Here is a 13,003-nt window from a genome sequence, read left to right on the forward strand (position 1 = left end):
CTAGAAACATCCAAATCTAAGCCAAAAAATGTGACATTTCATCAAAAGCATTTTTTTAATCGATTACAAAAAATGGTTCTAAAAAGGTTAAAAATTTAAAATTGCTCGAAGCAGAAAACTAAAAATTACGCTTGTGCAACCACTCATCTGAAACCAACGTTCAGTTGGCAAAAATTATCCTCTGAACCGAGCTGAACTGCATGCTGTGTTTACACAAAGAAGATGAGAAGTCTTGAAACAGATTAAATATGTAGGTAGATAAATATCTCGACTATGTCGCGTCACAAGTTACTTGGGGGGAAAAAAAAGTTGTTTATGTTCATTCCAGGCTGTTTTTTCCCCTTTAATTGTGAAATAAATAATCAAAGAAATTCAACTTTCATTTTATTTTTGTTATGATTAATTGCATCATTATAACTTTGACATGCTGAACAAAAGACATTTCTGGAGTTCTCTATACTTCTAGCCGTGGTTGTGCCATTTCCATAGAGGTGTAGGTCTTTATATTGCAGTGAAAAATGAGCCTACAGGAGCAAAAATGTGACAGGAGCAAAGAAAACGCCCAGAAACAGCTTGCGGTGCAGGGGATTAATGAAAGTATTTGACCACTCTCACAGATTCTATTATTCATTGTTGTCCGCACCTGCAGCCCAACTGGGCCTGGAGGTCCAGGGAATCCTCTTGCTCCATCGTCTCCCTTCTGTCCAAACATACCCTGCTGACCTCTGGGACCAGGCTCACCATCTGCACCCTGTAGAGCGTAGCAGACAATCAGGCGATATTAGAGACTGAAGCACTGAGCTTTCAGAGGCACTGAATGAGCTGAACACAGAACAAAAGTAGGACACTTACAGCAGGACCTGGCGCTCCAACAGGTCCTTGAGGTCCGGTGGGACCGGGTGGACCCTGCAGAAAAACAAAGTAAAATGACAATCAGTAATTTTACTATTCACTACTTACTATAAAATCCATGTATTCACAAGAAAGTTGCATTTGCCTCAAAATTAAAGTAAGCACAATGATAAATGCGTCATGATTTTTCAACAATGCAATAAATACACAAACGTACATGTTCTCCTTTGTCTCCTTTGCTTCCTTTCTGGCCAGGCTCTCCAATCTCTCCCTGTGAAATGACATCATCGCAGTGTGAGACAAAAACAGGTAGTAATACACAGAAGAGACAGATACAATTTGACAGTGAATAATGTTCAAATAATATCAACCATTCCCCAGAACAGAAGATGACATATCACAGCAGACGAAAACTTGCACTCAGCTGTAACCCATCTTAAAAAATACTTCTTTTTTTTTTAGATCTGCCTATAGATATTTCACTTATGTCGCTCGCTCTCTGGCAAATGGTGACAAATATACTTCGCATCTGAAGGGGGCTTATCATGATGACTGAGTCACTGGATGTAGCAGCAGCCAAAACAGAATCAATAATTACTCTCTTCTGAACTTATTTGCGCTGGAATATACAAAATGAAGAACACTTATTTCAAAGCGTCCACATGCTGTGGAGAAATGAAGAAATGTGGAGAAATGAGTTTAGCTTTGGGTGTGAGTCAAACAATGCTCTTTGTGAGGCAGCTTTAGGGTCTTAAACAAAGGCGTCTGAGTTGTCAATTCCCCGTGGACGGGACTTATAATGAGAAAGTGTCTAAATGTGTGTAAACATTAGCTTGCAAGATCCTTTGTATCTGCATGGCAAATAGCCTCTGTATTCTCGGTGTCCATTTGCACCGCAGGGACCGTTGTAAGGCCAGTTAAGAACTGAGGCATTCTTCAAAGGATAAGAGATTATCCTTCGAGTATCTCTGTGGATGATCTTCCTGCAAATGTTTTTAGAGGGGATATGGAGTTTCTCTAGCTTCTGAAACTAAAGGGTCACTTTCACACATTCTGTCACTGCCACAAAATCCCTCCCTCTCCTCTGTCTGTCTGTGCAGAAGAGTACAAAGCAGCAACAAGGCCAGTTCGCCCTTTTAAAGATCTGTTAATCGATGCAAACTCTGTCAGACAAATTCCCCTTAGAGCGTTTAAGGTCACAAAGAGAAAGAGATAAGAGGATATCTGGTTGAGATCTCAACTGTAAAGTTCAGTGTCTATTGTAAGGTGATAAGTCTGCATGTACATCTAGTGAGTGTGGATTTGAGAGAGAGAGAAAGATACAGACTGCTCAGAAATAAAAAAAAAAAAATGTCAGTGCAGCTTCACTGAATTACATTTTTCTGCACTCGAGTGTGGAACGAGCCAAGAAAAGCAACTCACCTTGTCTCCATCCTCTCCAGGGGGTCCAGGAGGTCCTCCAGGTCCTGGCAGGCCCACAGGTCCTTGAATACCGTCTCTTCCAGCTGGGCCTTGAGGTCCTTTCTCTCCCTAAAATATAGTTTTGTCATATTGCAACACAATGCTGTGAGCCAGGCAAAATTTCCACTTTTTTTTAAATTTATTTGTAGTATTTTCTATAATATGATGCCCTTACCGGTCCACCTTTCTCTCCAGCAGGGCCTGGAGGACCCTGAGGGCCAGAGCGTCCAGGAAGACCTGTAGGTCCGGCGGGGCCAGCAGGACCACGCTCACCAGGAGAACCCTATAGCAGCAATGCACCTCAATGTTATTAAAGACATCAAAGGTCGAACACTGAAAAATAAAGCATCATTTCAGGCACATCTACTTCATCAGATACAACGCACCTCTGTTATGTAAGTAGCAAACTGTGGATATCATCATGTTATATAAGAGAATGGGAACTTTGCTATGAAGACAATTCCCAGAGTTGAAGACAGAATATAGAAGGTGAGAGTGGAAGTGACAAACTGAGGATGCGGATGCAGTAAATTGTACTCACAGCAGGGCCAGGTGGGCCATGAGGACCCTCATTCCCTTTCAGGCCGTGAGCCCCCTGCAGAACAAAATAAAAGGAAGGCTTCAGAAAACAAACACATCTGTTGGGGAAGCACACATCCTGCCTTACACTGGACTCCCTATGTTCAAACAGGCTCAGCATGAGATGGAAAGCCTCCGATATTCTCCAAAGTGGAGGCTGAGAGCAGATGGGTAGAACAGTTATTCACTAAAACTGCTGCAAGCCTCCTTTACATTAGAAAGGAGCTGGTGAACTGCATAATTTCTGAATCCTAAAGCTAAGGGAAAAAAGCTGTGTCTGCAATTGATTTCGTTCTAACAAGTTTGCAGTGAGAGAAGAGCGTAAATTGCATAACTACAAGGACGTGACTTTGTCAAGTCGGAGGAAAAAATTTAAAAAATAAACAGCCTTGAGTGCACAGTTCCTCATCTGAAGCCCACTCAGGGATCTGATATCATCTCTGATTCCTGAGGTTCACTACATTCTTACAGTGATTTAATAGCCCAGAACTATTATGCAATAACCAAGCTGTGAGAGGTATTGAATGTGTCAGAAAGTATTAAGCTGAGCAGAAGGCTGTACTAACCACAGGGCCAGGCAGACCTCTCTCTCCGGGGAATCCTCTTGGCCCAGGAGGACCATCCTTACCTGCTGGGCCAGCAGGACCAGGGTCACCCTACAGACAAGCACACCGTCATCAATGATACAAAACAAAAACTGTAGATGGACTGCAAAATTTATTACATGAATGTATCAAGCTGATGGGGTGATGGGAAAGATAAGATATTAAACAGAGCCTTGTGTTTCACCTTGGCTCCTTCTTTCCCTGCAGCTCCAGGTAGACCCTGCTCACCAGGTGGGCCTGGAGGTCCAGGATGGCCTCGATCTCCCATTGGTCCAGTCTCACCTGTTGATCCCTACAATTGGGTAAAAAACACAAACAAACAAACTCATGGACACAAGCATTACACCAAGTTGCAGAGGAGGTGTGAAGAAGAGAAACGACAGCAAGAGGGAAGCAGAGTGGACACTGTGAGCTAAATCAGCAATTAAAATACAAAAAAGATGCTACAACCTCTCCATGTATCACAAAGCATGGCAAGGAGAAGCTGAGCATTTGCTGTGTGGGAGGCCTAGTAGTCATTAAAGCCACATACAGCTCCGTTATCATGAATGTTCTCAGCTGGCATTAGCAGAGCTGCTGGGAGGGAAAGTCTGTTAAACGTTTATGCATAATGGATGAAGATGAGAGCCCATTGCTAATATGAAAGAGGATAAACAACACTTAAGTCATGGCTCTTGAGATATCAATCAAATTTTTGTTGGACGAACAGATTGCTGAGAAAGTGTTCTTAATGACCAGATTTTTGTTTTGTGTGCAAATATTGGACTCTACCATGGAGTATAACTTTTTCAATAAACAATGAAAATGCATAATTGTGTTTTTTTTCAGCACTTCACGGTGATTTTTCACAAAGGGATACAGGGAATAGAGTGAAACAGAACAATTTTCAAGCAAAATCTTCACTGATAACACATGCACATTAACTATGACTCACCTGAGGTCCAACTACACCTGGAGGGCCAGGAGGGCCTGTTTTGCCTTGGAATCCCTGTATCAAAAAAAAAGCATACAACAGATTTGTGATATAACTGAATCAGCGGAATACAGATGAAGAGTTGAAGAATCAAACCAGCTCACTCACAGTCTCTCCTCTCTGTCCAGGATGCCCAGGCAGTCCATCTTTCCCTGCAGGTCCCTGAGAAAACCAGACAAATCCATGAATTTACAGCAAATGTACAGGGAAAAAAAAAATCATGATGAGTCTGTTTATAGAGTCTGGACTCACAGGAGGGCCCTTTGGTCCTGGGAAACCTGTTGGTCCCTGAGGCCCTGGCAAACCCTGAAACAAACAATACATGATCCCCGGTCAATAATCAATTGTCACTGATAGAAACTGCTACATGTCGAGATTAAAATGACTCCAGATGATAATACATACCCTCTCACCGGGAGGTCCTGGTGGGCCGTCATTTCCTGAGTTACCCTGAAGAGACAAAATACAGAGTAAACCTCCAACCTGCGCCACAATATATGCAAGAAAGTGTCGGTGAAATCTTTTACACACCTTTGGTCCAGCTTTTCCTGTTGGTCCTCTTGGCCCTCTCTCTCCTCGAGGCCCCTTTAGAAAATAAAACGTGACTTTAAAAATCACGAGATACACTCTAGAGAGAGATATTTATGACCTGAAAACGCTAAGCTTAATTATTGTCCCAGTCTGGAATTCCCTCAAGCGTGCCCAGGTTGAACCTCCACTTTCACTCAGGTGCCAAGCTCGCCATCTGTATGTAAGCATGAGTCTGCTGAGTAAGACTAACCGTTGGTCCTCTCTGTCCGCGTGGGCCAGGCTTTCCTGCTGTTCCCTGAGGACACCAAGAACACACGCAATGATCAAAGGAATGGCATTCACATCATTAAAGAGGCTGCATCCTCTCGAAGAATTATTGTAATGCCAGCAGACAGTTACATTTGCAAGCAGATCTCAACAGAATTGGGCCATTTACGTGCTCCGAGATAGGCTTTAATCCATAATTAGGTGCTACCTGTTTTGAAATCACCATGAACATTTATCATCACTTACATTTACCAGCTTAGAAAATTACATTTTAATAAACGGCAACGCACGATACACTAATTTTACAGGCAATATTACAATTATTGTGGCCACATGCAAGTTTAATGAGAAAAACAATTACATCTTTAGTGTGGCTTTCAAGTTTCAAATAAGTGTTGTGAAACTATGTTAATAGCACTATTATCCCCGTCTGTCGGGGAGCTTGGTCTCATAAACTTCACAAATGTTTTGTGAAGATGAAAAGCATTGTGTGCCTCGCTCCGCTCGTGGTGACAAACCATTAGTCTTGCAGGCAAGCTAATGGCCCTTCCCTTAAACAAAGAAAATGAAACATTGCTCAAGCACCATAATGTGATAAACAAAGCTTTTGGTAGTTCCAAATGAGTTGTGTAAGTGGTAATGAAGAAAGAATGCAATTGTCTATCTGTCCTTGGTAAAAAAAATAAAAAAAATAAATCTTTGTTTCCGAGCTATGCAACTTCCTCCAGGTTGATAAATCTGAAGCTTGAGAAAAGAGCCTGTTTCTGGAGCTACACCTGCATTGAACCCTTGTAGGAATGAAAAGAATAACAAGAAGTGTATCAGACATACCCGCGTTCCTTTCTCTCCATTAGCACCAGGGAAACCTTGGAAACCTTGAGATCCCTGTGTGAGAAAGAGAGTAATTAATCATTTGAGGCACGAATCTTAAGCACTACATCCGTTGTTTACTCGCTGAGATATCAACAGCTTATTAAATGCAACAGGAGATCGTGTGCACATAAATAAAAGCAGTGTTTTATTGTTATCGTATCAGCAGCTGAAGGCTGACACCAAATAGCATATTCAAATCCTCGACTCTTTGATCAGGAAGCTTCAAGCATGTCCAGTTGTCAGACTGCAGCTTTGCTTCAGAGAGGCTAAAGGATGAGCCGTCCAAAGTTCAGCAAAGCAGCAGTCACATGCACGTGTGAGGATTTTTCATTCCCTTTCAAACACACACAAAAACATGCAAGTGTTTCTGGCCAGCTAAAGCACGTCCCTTATCAAAAGAATATTATATCTGATGAAATCACAGAACTAATTGCAATATCGTTGAGCAGAATGTGTGCACTTGCCTTTAGTCCTTGTCTTCCTGGGTATCCTGGTAATCCAGGAACTCCTAGTTTACCCTGTAAAAGACAAAAAGTTGTTTCATTTGTTAACAGATTTTTCTGAAATGCCCCTGAACTACAACTTCTTTCAAACTTAAGATCCCCAGCATGTAACACAAATGATGCCAATGAGACTGTCAAGCCCCTCCTACTCCACTGCATTCACAAAGAAATAACCTTATCTCATTTATGTCTTACCATGTCATGATTACAAGAAAAACCTAAAAATAATGAGATTCTGATCTCATAATTATGTTCGTATCTCGTTCACAAACCTGCTAAGAAATCAGAGGGCATCAGTTAGTCCCATATTGCCTCCGTCTTCCTACGTTGTGGTGATTAATAACCTACTGATGGTAACCTTTTCTCACGCCGACAAGATACAAGCTCTCAGAGGGCATGGTAAGCATACACAAAATGCAAATTGTATAAGACAGAATCATTTAAAAAATGCAAATAAACATATTAAATTATTCGCTCTTCAGCCAGCAGGTGTATATAAGACAACATCAAATTAAAACATTTAATGTGCCTGAAGCAAATGTAATTTATTTCTGAATAAATATTATAAAGTCTTGGAATACTGATTATCCATGGTACATCAGACTGCATATAAACCTTCTCTTGCAGTATACTGAATCACTTCTGAAGGCAGCAGGACACTATAGCAGTTGCACACAGCATCGTATACCTTGATTAAATCAGGTTTAAACGACACCAGGCTGCTACAGTCACATTAAATGTGTTGGATCTCCTCTTGCGGGAGCTGTCAGATTACAGCAGCTCATAAATCCATGCATCATTGTCTCCTTTTCAAATGTCTTTGCACAGAAAGAGGCATTGCATGTCTTATTCCTGAGATGCATAACTCTGCAAATGCTGTTTTGCCACATTTACAATATGGTGTGCTTATTTATGATTTAGGATTAATACCGAGATAATCGGATTGATTTGAGCATTTTAACCTACTTAATTCCATCATGACAGCACACTTTGCTGTCCTCTGCAGCATTGACACAACAGTATAATTTCCTGAAGGGGCATCTTTCCATTTATTGAGCTTTTGTCGATGTTGCAGTGCATTTATTAAATTACCACACCCTCCAATTTATATTAGACTTCATGCAGCTCTTTTGTACCTTGCACTGCTACACCTACATAAACCAGAATAACAAGTGTGCTCGCAGTTGCCCACACAGTCCAAATAGGATTCTAAAATTATCTGCAGAATTTTCATACAATACTGAACTCCTCCTTAGTATATTTCCAACCGAGATGCAAGACTTACAGACTGCATCAATCCCAAAATATACAATCTATTCGGAAATCTGCAAATAAAGACAATTAGAATAGAAGAAGTTTTATTCTGGTAGTTACAACTACACTGAGACAAGCACAAGCACTACAGCAGTATTTATTAGAACCTCTGCGTCTAAACATAGCAATGTTTGCTGGTGTGGATGCCGCAATGTATTATGAAAATGACTCAACTGATAACTAATGTGTGATTCAGAGACAAACTTAAATGTACTTATTTGCAGTATGTATATGTACAATTCAGATTCAGGACAAGCACTTCACCATATGGAGAAAGCTTTAAGAATCACAGACATATACACTGTGGAAACTGTGGAGCAAAACTTTCACTTGTGCTTGTTGGCTAATGTCTTACCAAAGCAGTTGGTCAATCATTGGTATTGTCATTTGGCAGAGGGTTTGTCGACGGCTGAAGAATTGTAAGCAGGAGCTTACCCAGCGTTCAGTTTAACAATAAAGAATGTTAAATATCTGAATCCATTTATGCTCTCAGCTGGTTGAAGAGCAGCTGCAATGAAAAATTGGTTGCTGTTCAAAACGAACGATCGCAAAAGCCATTTTCCTTGTTAAACCCTGCTGAGCCATAATCCCAGATCAAACATGACTGGAGACACAAAATGGCAGCTTGTTTTTTTTTTTTTTTAAATTTGCTTTCATCTTCGGCATATTTTCACCGCGGGAGCAAAAACTGGCCAACGGAGCTCACCTTCTCACCAGTGGATCCAATCGGACCAGCGTCTCCTGGGAGTCCTGAACGACCTTTTGGCCCCTCGGGACCGTCCTCTCCTCTGGGTCCTGCTGGTCCAAGCTCTCCCTGGAAGGCAGAGGAGACACAAAGCACAAATATGACCCTTGCTGTGCAGTCAAACACGAGGCGGTGGGTGAACTGTCAAGCACAGGGTCATCTTTCCACACTCACCCTGCAAACTTGTTCTCTTAGCTCTTTTTTTGCTATTTAGTCAGTAGAGAGACTTGTTCCATTCATGTAGCTCACTAGTTTAATAAGGCATATCCGACTAACCTAATATATGCCAAGCAACATTCTAAATATCGTAGATAGATGTGCATTAAATCTGCATTCTTTCTAACAACCAGCAGGGGGCGATTCTTCTGAGTGCAAGAGGAAGTCGGACTGTATACGTAGAAGTCTATGAGAAAATGACCCTACTCCTCACTTGATTTTTTTACTTCAGTAAACAATTTCCTGATGAGTTAATGGTCTCGATAGCTAGCTTCAAGATTTTTTTAATGCAAAATCATGCTCACTTCCTAAGTCATGCTTCCATTTAGAGCAAAAAAGACAGTGAAGCAGGGTATGTTTCAGGGCGTAGCTTCACTCCTCAAGAGCCACTCCTCGTTTGTTAGGTCTGGTTCCAAAGAGCAATGCAACAAAATTCCAAACTTATGCATCAAAAGAGTGCTACCAGAATGCTACATCCATCTTTTTTGCATCAGTCTATGTGCCCATCAGAACACTTCACATCTCCACTTGTGATCAGATTCTTTAAAGCGGTCGAAGCTCTCCGAGGCCTTTGTTTCGACACACATGCTTACGTCTTCTCTACTTTCTGACGTCATTTAGAAGAAAAGGATTCCTGCTGTCTTAAATAATTCCTTCACAATGTTTTCATAATCCTATTAATATTCATTTGGAGCACATGAAGACCTCGATCATTGATTTTTCTTATTGAGCATGCAGGGCGGTCAATTCTGCGTAGTTCAAGTAACCCTTTTAAACTGCTGTGAGTGTTAAGTTGCTTAAAGAATCAAGTTATTCTGTTTTTCCCTTGTGGCCTGCCCCTTAAAAATAGTTAGCCACCCTATTATTGCTCCTCTCTGTAAGTATGCTCTCCTTCTAGCAGGACACACACTAAATGACAGAGTACAAACTCGCTCTGACAACCAGTCACTGCTGCGGAGACCCGCTGGTGTGTGAAAGGTATCTAGTTAAAGGCTTGTGCAGAGTTGCAAAGCAAGCGAGAGCGCGCACACGCCCACACTCAAGCACACATAAAACGGCATCAAGCAAACTGTACTTGACTCACATTTGCAAGCTCATCAAAGAGAACACTTTAAATTGAGCACCCTCTCTCTCTCTCAGGCGCGCACACACATACACACAGACCTTTCATAGGCAAAATGTAGTCATTTAGATTCTAGTCCATGTGTGCGTCTCTAGAGCAGAGGGCCTCCTCAAATCTTCTTTCATCTGGATCTGCTACATCTCCAGAGGAAAACACGGCTGGAGCCCCATGTTTCTCTCAGGTTTGAAGGGGTTTAAAGTGCCATTGATTTCTCCTTCCTTTTCTTGCACTCAGCCCCAGACAGCCTGGTCAGGGATTGGAGATTTGATGTTTGACGTAGAGGCTGGTGTGAGTTATGTTTCTAACCGTAGAAGGCATTTTTCCTACGACTTGACAGCGTAAATCCCTAATGCACTTTGGAGAAAGAAGCTGTTGCGCGGCACACCTGTCAAACTTGTACTTTTTCCTGCTAAAGTTGCTGAGGGTAGGACTGACTGAGAAAGCAGGCAGAGGGGGGAAAAGCGAAAAGGAGCTGGAAAGTGGTCACGCGCCCAAACAGCTGGCACCTGGAACAACACCTTATGTTTGCTCATTAACTACAATTCCACAGTAGTCACAGAGGCTTAGGCAATAAGCGGCTAACGTGACAGAAGTGGTTGGTGCTTTCACTTTGTGGAGGCTAAGGTCACCCCGAGCAAAAAAAAAAAAAAACCCCAAAACAATCCTGAGCGCTGAGGTTTCAGTTGTCTGATCAGCGCGATTCGTCTGAATGATGCATCCGACAGTGGAGATGCGACTGACGCAGCTGAGTGAGATATAAAGCCTTACCCTGTCGCCCTTGATACCCATATCTCCCTTGAAGCCGGGGAAGCCGTCTTCTCCCTAGCAGAGGAATAAAGAGTGTTACTGGGTGTAATGAGGGAGACTTTCATAATACAGATGTTGAAACCATTTGTGCCGTATTCACACAGGGACACACTCGAAAACAAGCACACACATACACGCAGATGTGGAGTCTTGGCAAGATCCCCCTGTTGCCATAGAAACCCTTGATAGCCTTTTTTTTCCTTCAGTCACAGCAAAATTCAAATGCATTTTATTACGGGACTTAATTGAGAATGTCATTAGCATGAAACCACCATCTACAGCCACCATCATCATCATCATAATCACCATCTCCATTATCTACCTGTTAATGTTCAGTATAATCCATATAAACACTGTAATTTCTTCAGAGACTAAAATCTCTTCCTATTCACGTGGCGACTTTCAGCCTGCATCCTCTTACCTTTTCACCCTTGTTTCCTTTAAGGCCACGGACACCATCAGCTCCCTGTGACGCAAGAACAGGCAGATATTACAGGGCAGCCGGGTACATACCGGATAAAGGAGGGGGGATTGAATTGCAAAGCATTCACCATGACAGGAGGACATTCACCAGCAGTGTGAGGACTTCTGAAGCAGGGCCGCTCCAGTCACAAAAGTCATCACGGCTTTGTTTTGTGTCTAACAAGTGTGGCGGGGAGGACGCGCAACTTGAAGGATGCATTTGCGCTTTGTCTCCGCTTTAGAAGAGAAAACCTCTCACAGTTCTTCCTTTCCTGACCGTTCGTCTCATGTTCCCAGAGAGCAGACTTGAGCCGTATAACAAGGGGGCTGTGAGCTGCAAGTCAAACCATTTGTGTGATCCTTCCATCCCAGTGGAAGCTTTATTGATCGGATCAGTCACACCCTCTCACCAAGAATTATTTGATGGGATTTCTTTTGTCTGTGTTTTATCAGCTACTAATGACGCCAAACAAGACAAGGGCGGTGGACTGTGAGCCTTCACCAGCCCCTGTGACTAACTTGAGCATTACCTTGTGTGAAGTAAGATGTTGAGATCTGAAAAAGATTGCTTTTCTCTTTCAGTCTTTGCACCGCCAAAAGCTTTATTTTTGTCTGTGTGAGAAGCGCAGATACCACTTAAATGATCTAGACTGCTTTTTTAAGGGGTTGTAATAAAGCTTTTTACAAAATCACTCTTGGTTGGACAAAAGCTGCAAATAATAACAATAATAATGCTTTTTTTTAGAGCCGCTCTAACAAGATAATGGGAACCCATTAGCCCATAACACTCAGTAATTGCTAAGCACTACAAAATGATAGTATCAGAAATTTATTTCTTAGTGGTTGATAATCAACTTACCTTCACGCCTCGGGGCCCAGGATAACCAATGGGTCCTTGAGGGCCGGCGGGGCCCTAGAGAGACAAATGTTTGAGGAGAGCTTGTAGTACACACAAATTACAACACATGATTGCATGCACACTACTAATCTTATCTACATTAACGCAAAATATTTTATGCAAATCTATCTAAATTAGGACAACCAGAGCAAGAAAAAAAGCCCGAAAAATCATAAATAAATGACAAAAGAACAATCACAAGGTAGAGAGAAAGAAAGGAGAAAAGAATACTTACCATGTGTCCTTTCTCTCCAGTAGGCCCCTCCTTTCCAGGGTGACCCTGTGAATTATTAAAAGTAATATTATTGCGTATCATTTCAGAATAATTATCGCCATAAATACTACAACGCTCCCATAATGGAGGGATTAGGTTGTAAAACTATTGGAGGATGTATCAAACTGGAAAATTGCAAAAAGGGTCTTAAGAGTTCAATCTCATTTGCGATCTTCATCCTTAATGCGGAGTATTACGCAGGCACTACCAGCTATTGCTGGGATCTAAAAGCAAAGACTGTTGTTTGGGGACTTCATAATATGTTACACACAAAATGTACATGCATGTGTGTACATAAACACAATACAGAAGTCACAAAACACTCATCCAATACACTCATGGATGTCCAGCAAAAAAAAAAAAGACTGGGAGGAAATTGATTGCATTCTCATGAGACAAAGGAGCTTTGCAAATGCTCTGATGGGTTTTTAGTGACGTGGGGATGGAGAAGGAAATAGATTTTTGTAAAGAGGAAAGAAATTAGGGGCAGGGAGGGGAGCAGCAAGAGCGGGAATATTGT

At 41.9% G+C, this 13,003-nt stretch overlaps 1 protein-coding gene and 1 long non-coding RNA gene across 8 annotated transcripts in view; one reads left to right on the forward strand and one right to left on the reverse strand.

Annotated features, from left to right (window-relative positions):
* The window catches only part of LOC110950501 (uncharacterized), a 267,362-nt gene extending 263,053 nt beyond the window's left edge, over positions 1 to 4,309 (forward strand). For 2 of the 5 annotated variants that reach the window (XR_007937416.1, XR_007937415.1), the window contains one exon: positions 2,509 to 4,309. This is a non-coding gene — a long non-coding RNA (uncharacterized LOC110950501). Of the gene's footprint in view, positions 1 to 2,294; positions 2,419 to 2,508 lie in introns of all 5 variants that reach the window. The other 3 variants (XR_007937418.1, XR_007937419.1, XR_007937417.1) reach the window with 3 other exon arrangements.
* Positions 1 to 13,003, reverse strand: part of col5a1 (procollagen, type V, alpha 1) — an 87,665-nt gene that overhangs the window by 16,677 nt on the left and 57,985 nt on the right. For all 3 annotated transcript variants that reach the window (XM_022193114.2, XM_022193113.2, XM_051938111.1), the window contains exons 26-46: positions 12,445 to 12,489; positions 12,171 to 12,224; positions 11,271 to 11,315; positions 10,811 to 10,864; positions 8,665 to 8,772; positions 6,606 to 6,659; positions 6,100 to 6,153; positions 5,252 to 5,296; positions 5,002 to 5,055; positions 4,876 to 4,920; positions 4,723 to 4,776; positions 4,579 to 4,632; positions 4,432 to 4,485; positions 3,682 to 3,789; positions 3,459 to 3,548; positions 2,855 to 2,908; positions 2,489 to 2,596; positions 2,275 to 2,382; positions 1,070 to 1,123; positions 853 to 906; positions 644 to 751 (exon numbers count right to left, since the gene is read on the reverse strand). In XM_022193114.2, coding sequence (XP_022048806.1) covers positions 644 to 751; positions 853 to 906; positions 1,070 to 1,123; positions 2,275 to 2,382; positions 2,489 to 2,596; positions 2,855 to 2,908; positions 3,459 to 3,548; positions 3,682 to 3,789; positions 4,432 to 4,485; positions 4,579 to 4,632; positions 4,723 to 4,776; positions 4,876 to 4,920; positions 5,002 to 5,055; positions 5,252 to 5,296; positions 6,100 to 6,153; positions 6,606 to 6,659; positions 8,665 to 8,772; positions 10,811 to 10,864; positions 11,271 to 11,315; positions 12,171 to 12,224; positions 12,445 to 12,489 — 1,404 coding nt within the window. The remainder of the gene's footprint in view (positions 1 to 643; positions 752 to 852; positions 907 to 1,069; positions 1,124 to 2,274; positions 2,383 to 2,488; positions 2,597 to 2,854; positions 2,909 to 3,458; positions 3,549 to 3,681; positions 3,790 to 4,431; positions 4,486 to 4,578; positions 4,633 to 4,722; positions 4,777 to 4,875; positions 4,921 to 5,001; positions 5,056 to 5,251; positions 5,297 to 6,099; positions 6,154 to 6,605; positions 6,660 to 8,664; positions 8,773 to 10,810; positions 10,865 to 11,270; positions 11,316 to 12,170; positions 12,225 to 12,444; positions 12,490 to 13,003) is intronic.

This window comes from Acanthochromis polyacanthus, chromosome 18 (assembly GCF_021347895.1).
Source record: "Acanthochromis polyacanthus isolate Apoly-LR-REF ecotype Palm Island chromosome 18, KAUST_Apoly_ChrSc, whole genome shotgun sequence".
NCBI lineage: Eukaryota > Metazoa > Chordata > Actinopteri > Pomacentridae > Acanthochromis > Acanthochromis polyacanthus.